We start from the raw sequence: 26,747 nt of genomic DNA on the forward strand, positions 1-26,747 counted from the left end.
TATGCTGTCACTGCTCAGGCTTTGTGATCACCTCCACTCCCTGGGCTGGGCTACGAAGGTGGGATAATTTTAGGGTTTCTACATTATTTTCTCTCCTTATGAGGAAAAGGTGAATATAATCTGATAAAACTACAATAGCATGAGGCTGAACGTGAGAGAGTATGAATAACCGTAATATATTGCACATGGAAGAAATAAAAAAGGTAAGAAAAATAAAGGTCATCAGAAGTTGCTTGAGGTTTGGGGACAACTATGGCCAGGAATAACAAACTGTGAGGGAGAAATCAATGAGTTCATCTTCATTTCCTCTTTTTTTCCCTCATGTTATTCCAGTGCATTTAGCGTTTGTTTTTGCCTCATCTTCTTTTATCACAACCTGTAGATTGTTAGGGAGTCTAGGAAATTGGAAGCAGTGCTTTGTGACAGTGAGTTACTGCGTATTTTCTGCAACTACAGTTTAAGGGGGGGTTATATAGAGATGTTTCGGCTCTGTGAGTTAAAGCAACATTTTTCCTTACAGTTTGAAACTCATGCAATCAGACACTCCCCACAAAGTGTGACTTTCTCTTTACTCTCCTTTCCAGGTAATGTTATAGTCAGCTCTGCTCACAGAGGCAATGGATGGAGCCAACCTCTCTGTGGTGTCTGAGTTTGTGTTCCTGGGACCCTCTAAGTTTGTGTTCCTGGGACCCTCTAACTCATGGGTGATCCAGCTTCTTCTTTTCCTCTTTACCTCTGCGTTCTACATGGCAAGTCTGCTGGGAAACCTCCTTCTGACTCTAACTTACACTCCCCTATGTATTTCCTGCTGGCCAATCTCTCCTTTCTTGACCTGGGAGTTTGCTCTATTGCAGCCCCCAAAATGATTTATGCCCTATTTAGAAAATGCAAAGCCATCTCTTTTGGGGGCTGTATAACTCAGATCTTCTTTATTCATGCTGTTGGGGGCACGGAGATGGGGCTGCTCATAGCCATGGCCTTTAACCAACATGTGGCCATATGTAAGCCCCTCCACTACCTGACCATCATGAACCCACGAATATGCATTTTAATTTTGGCTGCTGCCTGGATCCTTGGCCTCATTCACTCAGTGGCCCAACTGGCTTTTGTCATAGACTTGCCCTTCTGTGGTCCTAATGTATTGGACAGCTTTTGCTGTGATCTCCCTCAGCTCATTAAACTTGCTTGTACAGAGACCAATAGACTGGAGTTCATGGTCACAGCCAACAGTGGACTCATCTCTGTGGGGTCTTTCTCCATATTAATTATTTCTTACATCTTCATTCTGGTCACTGCTCAGAAACACTCTTCAGGTGGTTTATCCAAGGCCGTCTCTACTTTGTCAGCTCATGTCTCTGTGGTTGTTTTAGTTTTTGGACCATTGATTTTCTTTTACATCTGGCCCTTCCCCTCATCACATTTGGACACATTTCTTGCTATCTTTGATGCAATTCTCACTCCTTTTCTGAATCCAGTGATCTATACGTTGAGGAACAAGGAGATGAAGGCAGCAATGAAGAAACTTTGCCATCAACTTGTGAGTTACAGGAAGATGTCCTAGCTATTCTAAAGATAAACAACAATGTAGCTCTGCACTTGAAGACAATGGAAACAATAAAGTCAACGAAATTTATATCTCAATTACTTTTGTGTACTAGGTTACATTTAGGCATTTACCATGTTATTGTGTATCTCTAGTACTCTAATCAATAACGATAAAGGGAGCTAACATTGGAGGCTTCTGTGTTTCAGACCCTATGCTGGATGTTTAATAGAAATCATTTAATATTCATGACAACTCTGTGCAGTGAGTATTTTTACCTCAATAATATTTTTTATAAGTTAAGACATGCTGTCTGCTCATTGTCTTTGTAATTGCTATGTGAAATGTTTCAAACCTAAGCTATCTTTCACCGAATTTCCCGCTTTCATTAATCTTCTCTCTCAAAAGGTGCCAAACAGAGGATGTGTTCAATAATTCAGTGTTGGAAGTTAGTGTATTATTCCTCTTCACTGTTATACTTTCCCTGTTTTGAATTGCTTACTGTCCTTTTCTCAAACTACCTACCAAACTGTCATAATGCCTAATTGCTTTCATTTCACTCACTCTTGCTTTAGTATCTGCTTGCTTCCTGTATCCTTTGGCTACTTAGAGAACTGTTGCTTATATAATAAAGTATGGAAATTTAGAACTGGAATTTGAGAGATCATTTGTTCCAACCTATTATTTTATAGATGATTATATTCAGACACAGATGTTAGATGATAGATTTGAAATGAGAATTTGGTTTCCTCACTTTTAGATTAAAAAAATTTAAGCCCACTTATTGATTTAGATTCTTGAGCTTTCCATTAACAAACTGTACCTCTGCCCTTCTATTGCCTTTTTATTTCTGACCCCAGTGAGCAGAAGAGACACCAGTGAGTTCATTATTCTTTTTTTTTAAAATTTCAACTTTTTATTTTAGATTCAGTGGTACATTTGCAGGTTGTTACATGGGTATATTGTGTGAAGCTGAGGTGTGTGATACAATTGATCCTATCACCAAGATAGTGAGCATGACACTGTTTCCACTGTCACTGATTTCATATGGTTATTTGTTGTTTCCAAGTTCCTTCTTTATTTGCAGCCCAACAAGAAATTTCTTGAACCAGGTTCTGGTTATTTTTCAAAATGCATGATTATATCATCACTCATGTCTGGTTTCATCCATGGCTTTTATTTGTGTCACTTACTTAAAAAATCCATAATTAAACAGTATTCCTCTGTCTATATTGCTTTTCTACTCTACTGAACACTCCAAAGAGCATTTGCCATCACCTTTCTTTCTCTCTTTTGTTTTTTGAGAAAGGGTCTTGCTCTGTCACCCAGGCTGGAGTGCAGTGGCGATCACGGCTCCATCTCCCAGTGGCAATCACAACTCAAATGATTCTCCCACCTCAACCTCCAAAGTAGCTGGGACCACCGGCGTGTGCCACCACACCCAGCTAATTTTTTTATTTTTTGTAGAGATGAGGTATCACTATGTTGCCCAAGCTGGTCTTAAACTCCTGGGCTCAAGCTATCCTCCCACCTCCACCTCCCAAAGTGCTGGGATTATAGGCATGAGCCATTGTGCCCAGCCTACCATCACTTTTCTTACTGCTACCAAATCTAGCAGTTATCTTAAATAAGCTTCAAGAATTTCAGGCATGAATAGTACTCTTTTTTGTTTGTTTGTTTTAGAGGATCATGGTTTCCTTGAATGAAATATTGGGGATCTTAGAACTTTTTGGGACCCCAAAATAATATAAGCCACAGTCTTTCTGTTCTATAAACAAACTTTTTGATTTATAAATAAGTAACTATGACGATATTACACTAATACCTACTTACTTTAAAGATTCTTTAAAATGTCACGTGTATACTCAATATATCCCTGTAAGTTGGTGATTTTTGGTAGAACCTTGAAATGAATCCATCTTCTTAAAGAATTGACTATTTCAGGATTCTTTTAGGAAGTTATTTTACTCTTTTATATTCACTTTTCTTCTTTTTTAAATTTTGGACTTCTTTAAAACTGTTAATTCACTTGTAAAACATTTGTTAGGACAAACATATGCTAAGACATTAACTTAACGAAGTGAGAGATGTTTCTGTTTTAGTAAAATGACCCGTTGACCAAGGGTTGTCTAATTGAACAGTTATGATGTGCCAGGTACTATCCTAAGTTGTTTCCATACCTTAACTCATTTAATTTTCACAGCAACTGGGTAGGTAATATTCTCATTCTTCTTTTACAGATGAGGTAACTAATGCACAGAAAGATTCAGTAACTATCCCAGGGGGACATAGCTGGTAAGCAGTAGAGCTGTGACATAAATTCAAGCAGCTCCTGCTGCAACCTCCTTACTCCTAATCACCACACTCCACTACCTCCCAAGATGGTTCAAAGACCCTCTCTCCTGAACGGGGAAAATCTGAACACATTTTTCCTTTCTACACTTACTAGCATAAAATGGTAACATAAAATATGCATCAACTCAATAAAATGTAATGCTATTCAAGATTTCTGTTCTGTCATTTAAATGTATCATTAAAATAGCCATATATTTACTATTCAAAGGAGTTAAGATTCAGAAGCAGCTTAGGTACTAAAATAATTTTATAACTTTATCATATTCAAATAAAATTTTGCATAAGTGAAAGACAATGCACCATCTGTGCTTTGGAGATACTTAGTCCATGATAGCATAATTTTGTTGCAGGAAAAGAACGAAGCCTCAGGAACACCTCATGCGGTTCCTTCACTCTCATGGAACAAGAGAGTTTGCATTAGTCCAGGCAGACGATAAGCCAATTTTAATGACTGTCTAACTGACAGCTGGAAATGACTGAACAAATGATACACTGCTTCTTGATTCTATACCATTAGACATGTCCAAAGTACTCCAACAAGAGCTTAAAGAAAAAACACTCAGCTTCAAGCACAGCTCTTTTTGGTGTATATAAAATGCTTCCTCCTTAGCTAGTATATTTAACCAGTAGGGCTTCTCTCCTCCTTTCAGCTACCGTTTATTAAGTGCTGTGTGCCAGGCACTATCTAATTTACACATAAAAATTATATGGAGCAGGCGTTGTTATGTCCTCATTTAGAAAAGAAAATCTGGAGAGGTAAAACGATTTCCTATCACTTTGCCCAAAGTTTCCCTGTTACATCTTTTAGGTGCTATGTAGAGTAGGATCCGAGACATAGTCATCCCTGTGCTAATGTCAGCCTGTTTGCAGCAGCAAAACCCAGATCTGTGGTGATGTGGCATGAATCCTGCCATTGGGTAATTTTAAAGACCTTGCGTAACTTCAAAGACCTTGCATACTACTCCTAATCTGAGGATGAAGCTATTCTGTTCCAACTCCAGTGCTAGAAGAATCATAACATTGCTTCTTATGGAAAGTAAAATTTAAGAACTGTGTCTTAGGCTAAATAAACAGAATCTAGGATACCTTTATAGACTATCTATGATAGGTTACCAGGTGAGCTTTTGTTTTATAACTGTCTGGGGAGGAGGCAGGGACAGAAACAGAGACAGGGATGATTGGCAGAGAACTTGGGGGAAGAGACAGTGATTTGGCAGCCTTGCATGGAAAGATCCTCTTGTATTATGCTTCAGTTTTTGTTATGCCTTATGTATTCTCAGATTTCCAAAGGAGCTTAAAGCTTCTCTACACTCTACAATCATTTTTGGTGGTGAGATTTTCTTTAGTATCCATTTCCGAGTACTTATCACAATAAACTATCAAAATAAACTATTTGGGCAAAGCTTTCTGTTTTCCTCAAGTTACCCCTAGGGAATGGGCAGGGGAATTAACAGTAACCAAATATCTACTACACTTCAGGGCCTTCATATGTATTCTCATTAAAAACTCATAAAACCAATGCGGTAGGTTTTGCTATCCCTGCTTCATAAATGAGAAAGCCTCAGCCTAGAAGTCACACACCTAGAAAGTGATTGACTTGGGGTTAAAACCAAATTCTGTCAGTTTCTTAGTCACAGCTTCTTGTTGCAAGTCACAGATATAGGAAAAGGAGACTTATCTTCACGCAGAAGTATTTGGTGGAATTCTAGAGCAGAACCACCAGGAACTGCAACATGAATGGTGAAGGAGAAGGAACTAAACCCGCTATTTCTTACGATGCTCTGAGGTTGCGGGCCTCTCATTTGTATTTCTTTCTGTGTCCCATCCCTGTAGCTACATCACTTTAGTTTAAGGGACCAGCAGAAGTTGACCAGCATTTATGAACCCCAAATTTCAAATTTCCAAGAGGGAGAATATGATTCGTTAAGTGAAGTCAGGACCCCCAAGATGCAGGGACCTTTCTGTGGTTGACTTATAGATCTCATCCTCTGCCACGTCCTCAGGGCCTTTGCTCTGTCAGTTACTCCCTCCCCCTCCTATATTTTTAAACCATCCTTTCTCTTGGTTTCTTTATATCAGTATTCAAACATGGCCACATCTCTTCTAAGCTTAAAAACATCAAACAAATAAATATAATCTCTTTCTTGAATCCACTTTACTTCTAATGATAGATTAATCTCCGTATTAGTTTCCTAAGGCTGTCATAACAAATTAGTACGAATATGATGGCTTAAATATATGTTGATGCCCAGTGCCATCAACAGTGGATTGGCTAAAGAAAATGCGGTACATGTACACCATGGGATACTATGAAGCCATAAAAAGGACAAAATCATATTCTATGCAGCAACATGGATGCAGCTGGAAGCCATTATCCTAAGTGAATGACTGCAGAAACATAAAACCAAATATCACATGTTCTCACCTGTGAGTGGGAGCTAAACACTGGGTACACATGGTTATAAAAATGGGAACAATAAGGTTGGGTGAGGTAGCTCATGCCTGTAATCCCAGCACTTTCAGAAGCCAGGGCAGGTGGAGGTCAAGAATTCGAGACCAGCCTGGCCAACATGGTGAAACCCCTCTTTACTAAAAATACAAAAATTAGCCAGGGCTAGTGGTGCACACGTGTAACCCCAGCTACTCAGGAGACTGAGGCAGGAAAATTGCTTAAACCTGGGAGGCGGAGGTTCAGTGAGCCAAAATTGCATCATTGCACTACAGCCTGGGCAACAGAGAGATTCTCTGTCTAAAAAAAAAAAAAAAAAAAAAAAAAGCCACGGAAGAATGCAAGAGTGGGGATGGAGAGAACAGGGTAAGGGCTGAAAAAACCCTACCTATTGGGTAGATGTTTACCACTTGGGTGATGGATTCATTTATACTCCAAACCTCAGCACCATGCAATATACCTATGTAACAAACTGCACATGTACCCCCTTATTTTAAAGTAAAAGTTGAAAAAAGCAGCACAAAAGATAATATAGTCAGGCAACATATGGAAAATGTATATGAAATTTTGTTACTGTTTGTAAACAGCAACAAAAAAAGGATATCAGCAAACCATAAAAAAGAAAACAAAAGTTGATGAATTCAACATACATTTTGAAAGAATAGACAAACTTTCTGTGAATTTGCTTTGGTTACAATAGAATGCTGTCTTATTAGGTGAGCCAATTGGCAAGTAAACTAATTGGGAAATAGGCTTTTTCTGAAACCCTAATGATTTCTTAACAGCAGCAATTAATAAACATAGATGCCATATGTAATAACAGACAGTAACCATGCATCTGTGCTGTATAAGACACCAGTAGGTAGAATATGCAGGATCTAAAATCAACAGATATTGATATGCTTTCTTCATGGGCATTTAAATTAAGGGGTTTGTAAGTAAAACTTTCCTCATATTGACACATTCATTTTGTAGATGTAACCCTTGGCTAGTAAAGATAATAGTATTTGGAGTAAGTAAAATATTTGTCTTGGCATTCGATATTTTAATAAATGACATCACATGCTGATCAACAGACGTGCCCTGGAATCAAGTCAAAAAAATAAAATTAAGACAATCAAAACACCAGACTGCAAGACCTGCTGAATACAAATGTGTCACACTTACACAATATTCTTCCCAGTCTCATTTCTCTGTCATGCTTGATAAGCAGAATTTTAATCTTTTCTGGGATTCTTCTTCCCAACTGTTCTCTCTAGAGTATTAGGATGGGAGAGTTTGCATATAATCAGGGCTACCCCTTTGTTCTGCTGGCTGTGGTGAAGCCGTTCTTCTGCTTCAGAGACAGAAGCCACTCAGTGGCACACAGCTATCTGCTTGAGCCACTGTTCATCTCTCCCGAATTGCTTATCTCTGCATAGCCTGCACTGCCTGAAACTGTAGGAATCTGGGGAGTTTCACCAGGTTCTCCCTGGTGTGGGGAGGGGTAGAGAGTGGGGAGGGGTAGAGAGGCTATGTTAGAGCGTGTTCATGTACATCCCTGCTCAATTGCTGCCCATGCAGTCACCAGGCCTTGCTGCTTAATCTGGCCTATTCTGCTAGATATCTTTTGCTTTTGTAATGGTTTTATCTGAGATGCATCAGACTGCCCTCCTTTGGACAACTCAAGTTCATCAAATCATTCTACATGTGTTTGGTCTCATTTGTTGATGGTGAAAATTTCTTTCCACAGGGCCTCTAGACTTCTTTCCAGTAATGTGATTGTCTCTCTACCTGAGTGTTCTTGAACTTTCTTTGACAAGCAAGAGGCTGGACTGTCCTTGGTGCTAAAGACTCTAGAAGGTCATGTGACTTAACTGAGTTTTGTATCAGGATATAACTCATTAATAACAATAAAAATTACTTATTACAAATCTGTTGAATCTAAGACAAAAGCAGGAGTGGGAGAGAGCTGATGTTCCTTTGAGTTAGTGAAAGTTGGAGTAACAGCACCTTAGAGCCCTGGATAGGACATATATCATGTGCCGATATTAAAAATATTTCTAAATGAGACTTAGTCAATCGATAAACTGAGAATGGTTAGTTACAGAGTATTTAGTTGATTGAAAAGCATGGCTACAATATTTTGTAGCTCCTCCTGCCAAGAGGTAGAGTCTAATTCCCCACCTTCAATCTGGCCTGGGGTTATGCTTGCTTTGAAGAAGGAAATATGACAAAATTTCTGTTGCATGAGTTCCAGAACTTAGGTATAAGTTGCTTTGTAGCTTCTCTCTTTGCCCTCTCATAGCATCCTTCACCACCATGTAAGGAAGCTTAGGCAAGACTAATGAATGATAAAAGACCCTGTGAGAGACAGGCCCAGTCTATAGCCAGGATTAGGCTTCAGACAGGCAAGTAAGGCCATCATAGACCCTCCAACCCCAGTCAAGCTACCAGATAACCAACGTCTCATGAGAAAGCCCAGGGGAGACCAGCAGAAGAACTGCCCAGCTGACCTTAGCCCGAATTGCAGACACGTGAGAGAGTAAAATGTTATTGATTTAAGCTACTTCTTTGTGCAGCAATAGATAAGTGATATAGTATACTCTGTATAATTATAATTTATCAGTGGCCCTTTCACTGACTCTCTGCATATTATTGATGTAAAGAAATAAAACATAACCAGAGGTTTTCTGTTTTGTTGATTTTTTTTTACAAATAAAAAAAATCTATGAGAGGTTAAATCCATTACTGATTTTCTTTATTTCAGCTGTACTAGTATTTTTAGTCCATCCTCATGTGCTGCTTTTATAATACCTTATTCATTTCCCCATATCATACACACAATTAAGAACTAACCAAATGTTGACTACACAACTGTACATTATTACCTCTAATTTAGTTATCCTTTCTAGTGGGGCATGGATCGCATTTTAGATGTCACATTGGAGGCCTCCCCCTCCCCTCCCCTCCCCTTCCCTTCTCTTCTTCCTTCCTTCCTCAATGGTGAACTTGATTTCACTTTTTGGGAAGTATATATTTTCATTCTTACGGCGTTTCTTCCCTTATACATAAGGAAAACAAGCAGGTAAAAAGATAAAACAGGCAGGGCGCAGTGACTCATGCCTGTAATCTCAGCGCTTTGGGAGGCCTAAGTGGGTGGATCACGAGATCAGGAGATCGAGACCATCCTGGTTAACACGGTGAAACCCCGTCTCTACTAAAAACACAAAAATTAGCCGGACGTTGTGGTGGACACCTGTAGTCCCAGCTCCTCGGGAGGCTGGGAGGCTGAGGCAGGAGAATGGCTTGAACCTGGGAGGTGGAATTTGCAGTGAACCCAGATCTCGCCACTGAACTCCAGCCTGGGGGACAGAGCGAGACTCCGTCTCAAAAACAAAAACAAACAAAAATCTGTAATTTTTACACACAAAAGGTCCATAGTTTCTCTTCTTCCTTCTCTTCAAGTGACCCGTTGCCAGTTTTTCCCTTTAATTGCTGTGGCCAAAGTTCTGTGGATGGCACAGAATTAATTCCCTTGGCCAAATGTACTCAGGATGGCAATCCCAGGTCTCTACAGCAACATTGAAGTAACTTTTCTGTGCTGCTAATTAGCTCCCTTTCCCCCTGTGGAGGTATTACACATGACTTTTTATGCCAAGTGACGATCATAACATCAGTGAGCTCTGCATTTTGTGATCCTGTATTTCAACATTGGTCCAGGTAGGTTAAATGGTTAGAAACTGACTTTGATGGAGATCAGAACTTTAAGTGGAAACACACAGAACAGTGAGAGGGAGAATTTAATCAACTAGGAGTAATGAATTATCTGTTACTCAACAGGAAAATTGCAGCAGATTAACTAACAACCGAAATATAGAAGGCATCTGAATGAGTGGAGTCAAGTCATGATCTCGTGTTCAGTATTGGAAAGGTTATTCCAGTGACATTTGCACAGATGTGTCGTGTGTGGGTCTCCAGGCAAATAATAAAGCCAGAGTGGAAAATTTGAGTACAGTGCAAGTAGACAATGCTAAACAAACTAATTTTGGTACGTTATGGTTTCCTGGGCAACATACAGTACACAAAGATCATCACAGCAAAAGAAACACGATGTAGTAGAAATAACCTGTACTAAGGAAGCCAAAAGTCAAATGTATTCTGGATTTGCCACCAACTTGTTCTGTAGCTTTAGCAGAGTCATTTACCCTCTTTGTACCTTGGTTTTCTTAACCCTAAAATGAAAGAATTTTACAATCGTTAGCAAAGTTTCATTCAAGTCATAACAGCAGACTTCTACAAGGCTTGCTGTATTGTTGATGGCAGTAAGAACAGTAATTTTGGGAGCATGCAGCTCCAGTGCCCATTCCCGTCCATCTTTTTCGTATTTTGAGTGGTGTCCTGAGCTCTTTCTATCCATCTTTATCTGAGAGACTTCAAACACTGATCTACTTAAAAATCATTAGAATTATCATCCTTATTTGGATTGGTGATTAGCTCACATGACTTTAATTCATTTCCTATTTATGTTGGGCAGCACAGGGATGAGCAACCTGAGCAGAGGAGAGAATGAGTTGATCAGTAGATGATCTTTGACGTATCTTTCTTTTCTTACATTCTGGGCTTAATAGTAGGAGTGTGGGAGAGGTTGGTGCTCTGTGTTGAATGCAATCATGAGATTCAGAACACTACAAAGTCACACTGGGATTGAGTGGCTTATCACCACTGATAACCTGTTTTCCTTTTGTAGGAGTGAGCTAAGTGGAGAGCTTAACTCTGTCATTATGGAAAAGATCAGATTTAAACAACTATTCTGCCCTGCTTTAAAACAAATGTTCAGTGGGGACTAATACAAAGTGTGGTACCTAAAGACCTTAAGTTTAAAATAGAGATAGAACACGACAGACTGGCTAGAAGGCAGTAGTACCAACAAGGAGCAGACAAACCTGTTTTCCAAATTTTTAGCAACACTAGGAATAATCTAATATAAATCTTTGCTAATCTTATATATAAAAATAAAAAAGTGTTATTTTAAAGATAAAACAAAAGTCTTGTGTAAAAATTAAAATGGTTTTAGGACTGAGTGGAAATTGGAGACATTGATAGAGTATCTTTCAGCTTCTAGGGGAGCAATTTAGAATTTAATCATTTATTTAAATAAATTGCTTCAGTGGGAAGGGTGCTGATGATAATCAGTGTGAAAGGAACTTAATTTATTCCAAGCTGAGTTGCCCTTTATGAATGTAAATGCCATTTATAGTATTATCATGCAAAAGTCTGAAAAGGATAATTTGAAGACATGTTGAAGACACATTATTTACAATGATCGGAAATTCAATAGCGTTCTTTGTTAGATCACTCATAGCACACTATTAGTACAAAGGTTTTCGGTTTGGTTACCACAGTATAAACAAGGTTTATTTCCATTTAGTGTATATAAAGGTAAGGGTATCAAAGAGGACTTCATGGAGAAAGGAATTAGACAGAGTGGGTACCAAAGAAAATAGGAAAAATTAGAGAGACGTAATGATGACAAAGGCATGTAGGCTGAGTGAAGAATGTGGAGTGAAGACATGAGCTGAAGTGTGTGTGTGTGCATGTGTGAAGAATAAATGCCCTTTGGGAACATGTCCAGCAAAAAAGAAGTAGTTTAGCTCAGAGTGTATAAGGTGTAGGGAGAAGTGAAGTAACAAAGTTAGTGAATATTTTGGGAGTAGCTTTGATTCTTGTCTTAATTTGAGGGTTAGATTACAGTAATATCTTTGGATACTCTGAAGACATTAATTGTGTAATTTTTGGAAAACATTTACCTTATTGTAAGAGTGAAATTGATGTGTGCTCACTGCAAAAATGTAAGCTAGTAAAAGCACAAAGTGAAACGTAAAAGTTATCTTTTCCTTCATTACTGTCTCAATCCCAACCCTTGGAGATAATTATTAACAGGTTTTTGTGTATCAATCTAGACATTTTCTATCTACTTATTATTTTATTTGACTAATTTTGTTTTTAAGTCCAGATGGAATGACGTAGTGTAGGCAACTGACAACCTCTCCCCTATCTCTCCTCAGTATATTTAGATCTACCTCAATATTATAAATGGCTGCATAGTATTTCACGGAAACTATCTAAGATAAGTTATTTAACTAGCTTCTTAGTCTATACATTGACGTTAGTGTCAGGATTTTGCTCTTAAAACAATGCTTTAGGCCAGGTGTGGTGGTTCACATCTGTAATACCAGCACTTTGGGAGGCTGAGGTGGGCGGATCACGAGGTCAGGAGATCGAGACCATACTGGGCAATATGGTGAAACCCCGTCTTTACTGAAAATACAAAAATTAGCCTGGTGTGGTGGCACATGCCTGCAATCCCAGCTATTTGGGAGGCTGAGGCAGGAGAATCACTTGAACCAGGGAGTCGGAGGTTGCAGTGAGCCGAGATTGCACCACTGCACTCCAGCCTGGTGACAGGGTGAGATTCCATCTCAAAAACTAAAACAAAACAAACAAACAAAGCAATGCTTTAGCAAAAATAACAAAGAAATGCTATTTCTTTGTCCACTTTGTTCATATGCACACGTAGGTATATTCAAGGATTTTCCTCCCTGCCCCCAAAATCGAACTGAGTCAAAGTATATGAGAATATAAAAATTCAGAAGATGTTTCCAAATTGGCAAATGTTTTCTCAGTTCACTTCCCCATTACCAGTTATGAAACAGCCTATTTTTCCATTTCCTACCAAGCTCTGACTTTTCTCAAATGTTTGCGTATCGGTCAAACTGATGAAACAACTGGTATCTTACTATTTTAGTATGTGTTTATTTATGAATGAGGTTAAATATCTCATTTAAAGTTAGACAGAGACTTTAACAGGCAGTTAAAGTAGATAGAAAGTTTCTAAATTTTCTGATATTTTCACTCTTTCTTGTTCTCCTTTACTTAAGATTTACAACTCATCACTTTCATTCTGGTTGCCTTTTTTAAATGTCTCACATTCTTTCCTCCCTTAGGAAATAATCTCTCTTAGAATCTCCTTAACAGCACCCATAATTGTGTCACTTTTTCTAGCATTCATGGTGAGTGCCATGATCTGGCATCCTCTACTCCTATAGTTCTTGCCTTCTTATAGGTAATTCACCTTATCTACCCAATTTACAGATACGAGAAATTTACATCTCTAGGCCTTAAAAATGCATATTAATATTGAAAGAACTTGTTAACATGGTCATATAAATGTTATTAGTATATTGAGGGCTAGGCATGGTGGCTCATGCCTGTAATACCAGTACTTTGGGAGGCTGAGGTGGGAGGATCACTTGAGCCCAGGAGCTGGAGACCAGTCTAGGAAACAGTGAGACCCCATCTCTACAAAAAATACAAAAATTAGCCAAGTGTGGTGGTATGTGCCTGTAGTGCCAGCTACTTGGGAGGCTGAGGCTGAGGTGGGAGGATTGCTTGAACTCAGGAATTGCAGGCAGGTTGTAGTGAGCTGTGATCATGCCCTGCACTCCAGCCTGGGTGACAGAGCAAGATCCTGTCTCAAAAATAAATAAATTAATTAATTAATTAATATGTATATCAAGGATGCCCAAGTTATGAAATCCACTGTCACTTAACTATTTCACGTACTTTACAGAAAGTCTTTAGCTTACAGTCATATCTGAGATATGGCTATAAAACAATACTTAAAAATAAAACAAAGGTATCCATTCAAGTAAGTAAATGAGTTCTTATTCTGTGCAATGTACTTTCTGGTGACAAAATTTATGATAGAGGAATATGAGTTGCTTTGTGACTGAAGTTGTCTCCAAAGGCGTATATTAGCCCATGTCTAGTTTTCTGACAACATATGAATTGCTCGTGATTTTGCTAACATCAATGCTTTTTGTCCTAAATCAAAGTTTCTCCTTACTCTACTCTTTCAGGTAGCATGAGAGTCGTCACAGCCGACAGAGGCAATGGATGAAGCCAATCATTCTGTGGTCTCTGAGTTTGTGTTCCTGGGACTCTCCAATTCATGGAAGATCCAGCTCCTCCTCTTCCTCTTTTCTTCAGTGTTCTATGTGTCAAGTCTAATGGGAAACCTCCTGATTGTGCTAACTGTGACCTCTGACCCTCATTTACAGTCCCCTGTGTACTTCCTGCTGGCCAACCTTTCCATCATTGATTTGGTATTTTGCTCCTCCACAGCTCCCAAGATGATTTATGACCTTTTCAGGAAGCACAAAACCATCTCTTTTGGGGGCTGTGTGGCTCAGATCTTCTTTATCCATGCAGTTGGGGGCACTGAGATGGTGCTGCTTATAGTCATGGCCTTTGACCGATATGTGGCCATATGTAAGCCTCTCCACTACCTGACCATCATGAGCCCACAAAGGTGCATTTTGTTTTTAGTCATCTCCTGGATTATAGGTATTATTCACTCAGTGATTCAGTTGGCTTTTGTTGTAGACCTGCCGTTCTGTGGCCCTAATGAATTAGATAGTTTCTTTTGTGATCTTCCTCGATTTATCAAACTGGCTTGCATAGAGACCTACACATTGGGATTCATGGTTACTGCCAATAGTGGATTTATTTCTCTGGCTTCTTTTTTAATTCTCATAATCTCTTACATCTTTATTTTGGTGACTGTTCAGAAAAAATCTTCGGGTGGTATATTCAAGGCTTTCTCTACGCTGTCAGCTCATGTCACTGTGGTGGTTTTGTTCTTTGGGCCATTAATCTTTTTCTATATTTTCCCATTTCCCACATCACATCTGGATAAATTCCTTGCCATCTTTGATGCAGTTATCACACCTGTTTTAAATCCAGTCATCTATACTTTTAGGAATAAAGAGATGAAGGTGGCAATGAGAAGACTATGGTCTCAGTTTGTGAATTACAGTAAAATCTTTTAAATATATCAAGAATATACAAAAAGGCAAATTATACTAGAATTTCAGACAGATATGTGCTAAGTAAGTTATGTTAAATTTAACCAGAATATCACTTTCTACTAGTATGTGTTGGGTTGTCATTTTTTTTTTCTTCCCAGATTGAATTGTGATATAGATTTCTTGCTTATATAAGAGATTTAAAGATTAAAGAGTGTGGTTACTTTATCTCACCAACATTCTTACCTATATATAGTGTCAAATAGAATTACTCTAAATGTTAAACAATTCATTTTGAATGTCAGTATGTGGTTTATTGCCCATTTTCTATTTTTTTCATTTAAGGTAGACTATCTTGCTTTAAAGATAAAGGTTTTTACTAGACTTAATGATTTGTCTTACTATGTAGCTAAGTAATTTTTTTTATTTTTTTCAGTTCATTATCTGTTAGCTAAGTTGTTTTTTATTTTTTCAGCTCATTATCTGTTAGCTATTTATTTGCTAATCTTTACTCAAAGTCCAGTAAAGAGAAAGTACACTGTTGCCTTTTTTTTTTTTTTTAAGGGGAATTTTGGTATAAAGAATTAACTAAGTATGAATTTGTGTTAAATAAATTTTATGGGAGCTACTGTTTTGGGTTAGCCTCCTGTATTAGGCCCCAGCCAAACAGGTGATATAGTTTGGCTCTGTGACCCCACCCAAATCTCATCTTGAATTATAATACCCATTTGTCAAGGGAAGAACCTGATGGGAGGTGATTGGATTATGGGAACAACATGGTTTCCCCCATGTTGTTCTCGTGATAGTGAGTGAGTCTCACGAGATCTGATGGTTTTATAAACTACTGGCATTTCCCCTGTTTGCACTCACTCCCTCCCGCTGCCTTGTGAAGAAGATGCTTGCTTCCCCTTTGCCTTCCAACATATTGTAAGTTTCCTGAGGCCTCCCCAGCCATGCAGAACTGTGAGTCAATTAAATCTCTTTCCTTTATAAATTACCAAGTCATGGGTATTTTTTTATAGCAGTGTAGAATGAACTAATACAGCAGGCAAACCAGAAGAGAGTCACTTGTGCTAGGTGCCACGTAATCAGACTAAACTTCAAAATTAGCCATTTTCAACTCCCCCACAAACAAACAAACAAAAAAACAAAAAACAAAACAAAACAAAAAAACCAAAAAACCCCCAAAAAACCCATTAACTCAGTCAGCCTGAGTCACTATAACACAAAAGTCCCTTCTGTTTCAAGTATCTTTGAAAAGGCCAGTCCATTTTTTTTCTCTGATTCTGCTATCTTCAGCCTTTTTCTGCCTACAAAGCCAAGCTCTTCTGCTCAGCTCATTGAGAACACTCATTCTGTTGACAGAACGAAGTACTGCCCAATTCTAGAATCACTAATAAAAGCCAATTACATCTTTAAAATTGTAACTTCTTAGTTTTGACAGTTGTTAACTAGTTATTTGAAAAAATCAAACTTTGAGATAAAAATGTAGCATTTGTAGGAAGCAGCTTTCACTCCTAGAAAAGGGAAAATAAAGGAAAGAGGTTAGAACTACTAAGACTTAAATAAATAAAAAACCCCAAACTCTTAAAGCTTGGAGGAAGAACCTGTGGAGGTGAAACTCAAATATCTGAGCAGAGGTGGATGCTGCCTGGCTGGGGCTAGTGTCTCTGAGCTTAGCGGAGGCCCTATGGGTCATAACACGCCCCTGAGGGAGAGGCACCACTGGCTGGCGCAGGTGTTCCTGAGTGAGGGTGTGAGGTGCAGAGCTCCTCTAGCATCAGAAAAACTAACTGGATTCAGCTGCTGCTTTGGAAAACAACCAAGGTTGCTGAGGTGATGAGTGTGGTTGGGTGATGCTGACAGGCACAGCAAGCAGAAAGGAGGAAAACAGGAAGAAGGAAGTCCCTTTTTCCATCTCCAGCCTTTCAACTTCCCTCACTTCCCTCTAGTATCCCTAATGGTGAATCCAAGCAAGGAGAAACTGAAAAGAAAAAAGAGAAAGTTGGCAGAGTGCCAGCTCCTGCATCATACAGAGTGTAGAAAGATACGTTGGCACTGAAAGCACATGCGGTTACTTAGTAGGAGAATAGAGTTTTTGAATTTTAAAGTAAATTATAAATAATTTTAGTCCTTCCTCATTTTGGAAACTCTCGACTACTAGAAAAGAAAGTGCTAAAAGTAGTGTATGGAAGATCCAAATCTAGACCCTAGAACCCAGACTGACAGACTCCTGGTCTTCTGCTGTTTTCTATCATTTTAGAACATATTTTCTTAGTTGATAAATCTGGTGTTCCCACTGGACTGTTAATTTTTTACTTACATAACATATTATTCACCTTGTATCTTGAGTGACTGTCAAATAGCAGAGTTTCAACAAATCTTCAAGCATGGTTTTCACTTAATCTATTCAGTCCTATTTTACATTTCTTTTTCTGATCCTTTGGATTGTTTTAAAATAAGGCTTTTATTTTGGAATAATTTTAGATTTACAGAAAAGTTACAGAGATAGTCCAGAGGGTGCCCATATGCCCCTTACCAAGTTTCAATTTCCCCTAATGTTATCACCTTGTATTTCCATGGTACATTTTCCAAAACTGAGAAATCATCACTGGTATAATACATTACTGTAAACTAAATTCTAGACTTTATTCAAATTTCACCAGTTTTTTCCATTAATGTCTTTTTATGTTCCAGAATCCAATCCTGGATATCACATTACATTTAGCTATTATGTCTCTTTAATCTCCTCTGAGGTTTGTGACAATTTCTCAGTCTTACCTTGCTTTTCATGGTGTCACATCTTTGAGGAATATTGGTCAGATATTTTGTATAATGTCCCTCAATTTGAGTTTGTCTGACATTTTTTATTATAGTTATACACGGGTTTTGGATTTTTGAAAAGAATACCCAAAAGATGAAAAGATCTTCTAATCACATGATATCAGGGAGTACATAATATCCACACAGCATCACTAGTGATGTTAAATTTGCTCAATTGGTTTATTATTTGATCTTGATAGAAGCGACTTCTTAGATGTTACATATGGCATCTGCATTCTTTCTTCCTCATTAAGTGTCCCCAAGTTATCTATGGGATTGATGATGGTTTGTTGTAATTTGAGTATATGCCAGATTTTTCTTGGGTTTATGACTGGGGTAGAGATTTTCTTGGCATATAGATTTTTCTTGGGGTTCATTTCAACTCCATCCCACCATAGTTGGATTGTAAAGACAAGCTGTGTACATGATTATTCTACGTCCTCTTCTCTTGCTCCTTCTTTGATTCAGTTACGTTTTGCTTCTATACAGATGGAACTCTTGGCCTCTCTCTTTTTGAGTTTCCTAGTCTTACGACTTCAGAACTGATGTTTGTATTTCAAACCTTTGTCTATGTATGGTTAGTTTTCCCTAGGAGTTCTCACTGGAGAATCTTTGGCAGTATAACCACCTTAGCCAGTTCCTAGTGCCTGTATATTTCACCCTCTGGCCTAGTTCTGTAAGAGTGGGCATTTGAATATTTTGTCACGAATCTTTGATGTGTAATTGCTAGCACAGCAACATGGATGAATTAATGACTGCTCTTTAAACCCTAAGTCTGGGGTTCAGGACTATGGAGAAGAACATAGTCTTTGTGTCCCCACTTTGATATAATTTCTAGGGTTGGAACTATTCACTAATTTAGATTCGTCATTTGCTTTATTTGTATTATTTTTTCCATGCCACAAAACAGTGATTAATACAATAATTCTCACTAGCTCAAAAATTTTTTGCTAGTGAGAATATTTTTGCTAGTGAGAAGCATTATGAATGCCTCATAATGCTTTGAAAGACATGATCATTTCATTGCTATCTCCAGGGAGACAGTGTAGAAGGTGTCCATGGCAGTGTTGGTTTTAGTATAGGGAAGATATGATCTTCAAAATATTAAACAACTGCATTGATCAGAACAGATCCTGGTCCCAGGGTTGGAGCAAGATCCTGGAGACTCCTGCTGTTCCAGGCATTAACTTTTAGTAGCTGATTCATGAGGAGCTCTGAGGAAGCAACTTGGAAGCAGATGAAACCTCAAGAGACTTGTGACAGTGGCTATATTCTAACCAGTGTGCAAGTATTTTAAATTTTTAACAACTGGTATTATTACACTGGTGTCTTCTAGCTAAATATTAGCACTGTTGGTATGTGAGGGTTGAAGTTAGAAGCAAGGTCCAATACTTGCTTAATCCAATCAGTGACCCTGAAAATCTTGGAGGTGATCAGGGTACTCAGAAAATCAGAGAGTGGTGCATACCCACCATGGAATGCTCTGTGGTATTTAGAAGTGATATACTAGATGTACATATAGCAACATGAGATAAGTGGAAAAAAAAGAATTAGAATGAGATGTAGAATACTATTTTATATGTATATGCATACAAACAATACTACATGTTTCATGATAACACAACAGCAAGACACGCTTAAAAAACACCAGAATGGCTGTCTTTGAGAGAAAGGGATTCAGAATGGAAATTAAAGAGGATAAGCAAGTAAAACAAGTGTGCTTGTTGTAAGCCAATGATCATTGCTTGTTGATCAATTGATCAATACTTGTTGTAAACCAATGGTCATTAAGAACCATGGACAGAGACACATGATTACATCTAAGGTTAAAAAACCACACAAACAAGTCCTGTTGCTTCCTCTTAATATTTTGAAGTCAATCCTTATTCATATTATTCCTGCTTCCTAATGACAGACATAGTAAAAGATAGTGGAATTACTTCAACAACTGGATTCTTTTATTAAATTCAATGAATATCGTCTTCTTTGATTACAGAAAACTGCAAGTTGCTTTGGAAAAAATGAATGTTAATTAGATAAAGCCTATATCTTCAAATTGCTTGGTACAATATGTTAAATTTATAACTTATAAAAGTCACTTTATAAGATATTTAAAAATTTTTATAGTTTACTATTTTACTTGCCTACTTTATTCATGTATAGATAAAATTTATATTTATAAGGATTCCATATGATTTTTATGAATCTCTTGGAAAGTGTGTATTATTAGATTATCTGGAGATACTTTCATTTATCATGATAGGATTTAAATTGTCAAAGATTGTGTCCTTTGCAGGGACATGGATGGAGCTGGAGGTCATTATCATTAGCATACTAACTCAGGAATAGAAAACCAAAAGCCACATGTTCTCACTTATAAGTGGGAGCTAAATGATGAGAACACATGGACACATAGAGGGGAACAACACACACTAGGTCCTATTGGAGGGTGGGAGGAGGGAGAGGATCAGGAAAAATAGCTAATGTGTACTAAGCCTAATACCTCAGTGATTTAAAAATCTGCACAATAAACCCACAAGACACATGTTTACCTATGTACCCACACATGTACCCCTGACCTTAAAATAAAAGTTAAAAAAGAAAAATAACCCAGAAAAATATAAAGAGGTGGAGATTGATTTTTCTTAGAGATTCTAGAGTCATTTCTTCCTCCTGTGACTCATTATCAGCATTTCTTCTTTGTTGCTTTGAATATATTTCTAGGAGACAATTTCTTGGCTCACTGACGTTAGAGTTGCAGTCCCAGGTCATTATAGCTTTATTAGGTCACTATCCTCCAGTGCAGTTAATTAGCTATTTTTTCCATTTATATAAATACTTTAAGTATCTGTGTGTGCTTGAGATGACAGTCTGTAAATAGCTACAAGGTAAGGATGGCATGAAGTTCACAACAGGAACAAGGTAAACTAGATAAACTTCAGCTGCAGGAAAGACTCAGGTAACAGTTTGCTAGCCTGGGGCAGAAAGAAACAGGTGGTTGTTGTGGGGAAATGATCACAGCAAAGGAGTAAATATGAATTACGATGGATATGGAGAACGAGAATTAATCTTAGTTTTTTAACTAAAACTTAGAAATGACTTGGAGATGAAAAGGTGCAACAGGGTATACTACAGAGTCTGGAGTCTGCACTGTGGCTTGGTTCAGGCCAGGATTAGGATGTTTGTAAAGTTGTTTGTGGTACCCAGAGACCTTTGGGGAAATCTATTAGCGCTGAAAATGAAGAAAAATATGCTTGTTGTCTTCCTAACAAGCTTGTTATTTACTTCTAATTCTAGAGAAGACCCAATATATAAAAAGGAGAAAGTTCATTAGATACTAGTCATAAGTGAAGTTTTAAAAAATAAAATCCCAGTTTCATGGAATCAAGATGGAGAAGGAATAATTGAAAACTTATTTGGAAGAAAAACATCTAGGGTTCTAACTCACCATGAACTAAAAATAAATGTAGTGTCTGTTAAATTTAGTTGATTGAAGAATGGAGAAAAAAGTAGGAAGCTAAATGTGTAGCATTTAACAACCTGCAATAAATCTTCTATACTTGTTTATGTTTTCAAAACATTTATGGTAATTTTTTTAGGTGTATACAATAGGAAGTTTAGGTAGTGAAATGGAATGATTAGACAAAAGTGACAAAGATAGGTAGAAGATGGATCCTTTGAGGAAGGCTAAAGAATTGAGGTGTTAAAACTAGAGGGTACAGATGAGTGATCTTTATCTGCTTTTACCAACATCAAGGATATTAAGCACTTATCTGACAGAGTAGCTGACAACTTCTTTATATCCACAGAGGATGAATTAAGTGGACATCAGCTTAATTGAAAGGATGAGAGATTTCCTTTTTGTATGAGAACATTTGGACTTTTATGTTAATGAAAAGCAGGATGCAGCTGGGCATGGTGGCTCATCACCTGTAATCCCAGCACTTTGGGAGGCCGAGGTGGACAGATCAGTTGAGTGCAGGAGTTTGAGACCAGCCTGGCCAACATGGTGAAACCTCATCTCTATTAAAAATACAAAAATTAGCCAGATGCGATGGTGCATGACTGTAATTCTGGCTACTCAGGAGGCTAAGGCGATTCGCTTAAACCCGGGAGGAGGAGGTTGCAGTGAATAAAGATTGTGCCACTGCACTCCAGCCTGGGTGAGAGTGAGAATCTGTCTCCAAAACAACAAAAAAAAGGTTTGACACCTGTTCATAATAGCTAACAAATATATTTTTAAACCTTGAAAACTGAGGAAAAACTGACATTTCCTTGATGGGTAAATACAAGAAAGGAAGCGGTTCAGAACATATTCTCAGATCTTTTCCAGCTCACCGAGTTTACGAATTGAGAATAATGAACATATTTGTTTTCAAAATTTTAAAATGTAGTGATCATAAATCTATTCTAAGAAGTTGCCCAATTCTAATGCCATGCAATTCCAGTTAGGTGAATTTAAATTTAAATGATTCCATCAAATGCTAGAGTATCTGTATTTGTCACATTATCACAATTGTTTAAGTAGTATAAATAGATGATAACTGTAATTCATATCATTATAATTATTGAGAGCAATAGCCAGGCCGGACTAGGGAACTCAAAGCAGGATATCTCCTAATGGCAATGGCCTTAGGAGAGAGCACATTCTTTCTATGGAGGGTCTGGGATGCATCAAAAACAGTCAAACAATTATAACCCAATGTGTCATCCTGGAAGCCATTCAGCGACCCAAAGATGAATACTTAATACTCAAGAAATGTGAAGACAAGAAGACAAGAGCTGAGTAAATTTTTAGATCTGCTGCTGTTTGCTCTTTGTGTTATTTTCTCATCTTTGCTTTACAAGGGATTATGAAGTAGGTACACGTTGTGTTTAGCTCAATTTATTCTTTTACTCAGTTCTAGCTTTCATTCTTGTAACTCTTATTCTCCTACCTAGCCCTTAAGCTCTTACTCTGTCTCTTAAAGCAACCAATCCTTGATAATCCTTCTTGGGTAATGATTAAGCTTAAAAATGGATCACTTATTTCCTCATCAGTAAGACTCTTATGTCTTGCATGTGTAAGATCTCCACTAAGGAAAACCAGCTGGCATTTTTTTTTGTTTTGTTTTTCTGCAGTAGCTCAATGGAATATCCTTCCTGTATCAATGTAAGCAAAACTAGGGACTTCAGTATGTTAACCTAAAAATAAAGCAACTCTAGTGCTGCAGTATGTTAACCTAAAAGAAAGCAACTCTAATGCTAAAAGGAAATATTTTTGGGCACTTGAGCTTTTAATATTGCACATCTAGACAAACTCCTACTTTGCCATTACTTGCCCTTTATCATAATGAACCATCTTAGTCTCCCGTTGAATTCAGTAATTCAATTTCCCCTTCTCTTTTTTTCTCATCTATTTCCTTTCTGATTTAAAAAATGTATTTAACTTAAAAAAAGTTCACCTTGCCTCTGTGTAGGCCCTGTCTTTGAGTAAACTTTACACAGAATCTCGTATTTTTTTGAAAGACCTAATAAACCCTCTTTTATTTTTGTTCTTTTCCTTGTAAATTCATTAAAAGTGAAATTTCCATTATTTCTTTTGCTATTCTGAGTTGTAAGTCTTTGCTATTCAAATTTCAGTTTGGAGGAAGCACCACATGTATTTCCACTTCATAGCATATTTTTATTATTCCTACTTCATGGAAGCCTTAATAGCATTTTTTGCTACAAGGCTATTTTTTCTCTTAGTGATTAGAAGGATTTATTTTTGTCTTTTTTTTTTTTCCGCCCATTTCTAGACAAGTTTTGGTTAGTTTATAGTTCAGGTCATGAGGATTTAGATGTAAATCATAGAATGGTTTGCACAGCTCTTACTTAAAATTGTTCTGATAACCTTAGATTCTCATTTTATCTATGTTCAATTTCTTAATTTTTTCAACATAATTAATGTATCTATTTTCACTTTTATATAATCTCTAAGGTTTAGTGCATTGTTAAGCGCTTGATAGATACAGCATAAATACTTGTTGAATGAATGAATGAATAAGCCAAGAAATCTTCCCAGCATTGTTTCTGAGTTGCTTTATAGTCAATACAAAGAATCATTGTATGTGAAACTAGACCCTACGAGTTTTATATGTATATGTGGGGATATAAAACCAATGCATTTTTATTGGATAAAACCCACTGGAAAATACTGTAATAGAAGTTATAGTTGTAAGAATTCAGGTAAAGGAAGAAGTCAGAAAACTGAGGTATCCTGAAAGTAGAAATTGAATTAGAAATAGAGTGTTTGAGACTCCCCAGGTAGTTGATAAATTATAGACTTTCTTCAAATGTTCTTACCCTTTCTGTAGAATGAAAATCTGTATGTGACACCAAAATTGCATTTGCTCTGATGAATATGGATTCCACAAAAGCAAAAATTCTTGTCAACGCTATAAACCCAACCTCTGGAATCATGTCTGGAATCCTGGGCACTCAAGATATTTTTTGAATTAATGAACAAAATCATTCAGAGAACCACTCAGGAGTGATATACCTAGCATAACTACTTTTCTAAGAACATGTTGGTTGATCCTTGTTTCCTTATTGATCCTTGTTTCCTTATTGACAGTCATTAGTGGCCATCCTTGGTCCTACATGTAACTGGAGTCAGAAGTCACTAATGTATAGTTACAGAGCAAAAGTCAGGATGCACTATCTCTCCCTATTCCCTCAATATCTCTTCCACCTTCCTGACAGGCTACTTGAAATCCCTCTGTAGATTCATTAGTTTAAGATTTTCCTTTTTCCCATAAAGCACTTGTTCACAGTAAGAAAGCTGTGCTGTATGGAATAATAGCCTTCAAAAATGTTCATGTCCTAATTTCTGGATCTGGCAAAAAGGCACAGATATGAATAATTTAAGAATCTTGATTTACTTGGATTATCTGGACCTTCCCAATGTAATTACAAGGGTCCTTATAAGAGGAAGAGTCAGAGAGGAGATGCAATGACAGAAGTTGAGGTTGGAGTGATGCACTTTTAAGAGGCAGAAAGTCACGAGCCAAGCAAGGAATGGAGGCATCCTCTAGGAGCTGGAAAAGGCAAGGAAATGGATTCTTTTGTAGAAGCTCAAGGAGCAATGCAGCAATAGTAAACTAATGTAACAAGTATTTACTGTAAATGACTTTGGGAGTAAAAAGTTCTTGGTGCCAGTATAAATTTTCCCACCAATTACCTTTGTGAGGCTGAGCAGATTGCTTCCTATATTTCTTCCTTTATGAATTATTTATAAAACATAAATGTTGGACTAAATCAGGAACATTCCATTGAACAATGAAACTCTAAAGGTTTATTTCTGGCAGTTGTTCTTCATCCTTAAAGAATTGTAATATTGTCACACCTCCCCATGCTGGGACCTGGCCACCATTCTTTAGTTTATTTTCTGGACTTAATCTCCATTACTCAATCATCGTCTTCTTTCAGAGTGCAGATACAGACACTGTCTGGCTCTTTTCACTCAATATTTTATTTCTATCACTTTTATTCACTCCAAATGTATTTCGATAAAAAAGAGAGACTGCCTTTATGTGACACGGTTTTTTATCTTATGGTATCCTCTGGGTGTGTATATCTACATTAGAGGAGATTATTTGTTTCAGCTCATTACATATTTTATATAAAAATTGAGATTAAAAAATCACTTATAAAATGCAGTGGTTTCTTCCTAGAAGCCTTTTGTTGACTTTAAAATGAATAAGACCCCATATTTATTTTTATGACATCTTATATAAATGTTTCTTTGAGTAGTTAAATAAGTACAGGATTGAAATAGGGATAATGCGATAATTCCTGATTGGCATGTTGTTAATACACTATTATTATAAACCTTACTGAATTATGATGTACTCTCTTGACTCCAGTGTCATTCTTCAGTCCCATTAATGTATGCCTTCATTCAACAAGTGTGATACACTTATTATATGACTGTGTTGGTCACAATTGGTCATTGTGATGATGGTGGGAGCTACTATTGTGGATCAGTCATGGCTTCTGTATCCAAGAGTCTACATTTTAATTGGAGAAATGGACATTTCTATAACTGTGAGAAGCAGAGTAAAATAAATGCCGATGGTGCGATGAGAATACAGAGTCTTGGTCACATTGGGAAGATTTCACACATAAGTGAGAATTTGGCTGGGATTTTGAGAATTAGATTTTGTGAATTGGAGAATACAATAAGAGAAATTTTGAAATTTAAAAAAAGAACGGAAATGTCTAAAGTCTGATTAAGCAATATAAATAGTAGAATAGAGACTTTGAAAGCTGTATGCTGTGCATGAGTAACTGTTACGTGGCTCATGTCACTGGTTGAAATCATATCCATTGATAAGTAATCATAGTGAAAAGTATTTAAAGATGACCTTATATCTCACCCAAGTAGAACATCCTGGGAAGGATCAAATAGGAAATATTCATGTAACACAAAAGCAGAGGAGAGATAGTTCTAAGGATGGAATTAACTTAATAGTAGTAGTTTTGAAAACCCTAATGCCAAATAGGAGCCAGCTGACCCCTCTAAGTAGAAGTCCAGCATGCACGTGATGAGGGTTATTTGACTGTGTGAGATGTTAATATGATACTTATTTTCATGGCTGGAGGCTTTCTTTCTTGAACATGAATACTTGCCTAGGTAATTCTTTCCCATTTTCTTTCTTCCTTTAGGTAAGTAACATGAAAACTGATCTTGGAGTCTGAGGCA

At 37.4% G+C, this 26,747-nt stretch overlaps 2 protein-coding genes across 2 annotated transcripts; both read left to right on the plus strand.

Annotated features, from left to right (window-relative positions):
• The first annotated feature begins 617 nt into the window (after positions 1-617).
• LOC112629275 (olfactory receptor 4F6-like) lies at positions 618-1,561 on the plus strand. The gene is given in 2 exon segments (XM_025392811.1): positions 618-765; positions 768-1,561. Coding segments are annotated over 2 exon segments (942 nt in total).
• A 12,707-nt stretch (positions 1,562-14,268) lies between these two features.
• Positions 14,269-15,242, plus strand: LOC112629219 (olfactory receptor 4F6). The gene has a single exon (XM_025392709.1). The coding sequence runs from the start codon at positions 14,282-14,284 to the stop codon at positions 15,218-15,220; it is 939 nt and encodes a 312-aa protein (XP_025248494.1). The 5' UTR covers positions 14,269-14,281; the 3' UTR covers positions 15,221-15,242.
• Positions 15,243-26,747: the final 11,505 nt, after the last annotated feature.

This window comes from Theropithecus gelada, chromosome 7b, assembly GCF_003255815.1.
Source record: "Theropithecus gelada isolate Dixy chromosome 7b, Tgel_1.0, whole genome shotgun sequence".
In the NCBI taxonomy this organism is placed as follows: domain Eukaryota; kingdom Metazoa; phylum Chordata; class Mammalia; order Primates; family Cercopithecidae; genus Theropithecus; species Theropithecus gelada.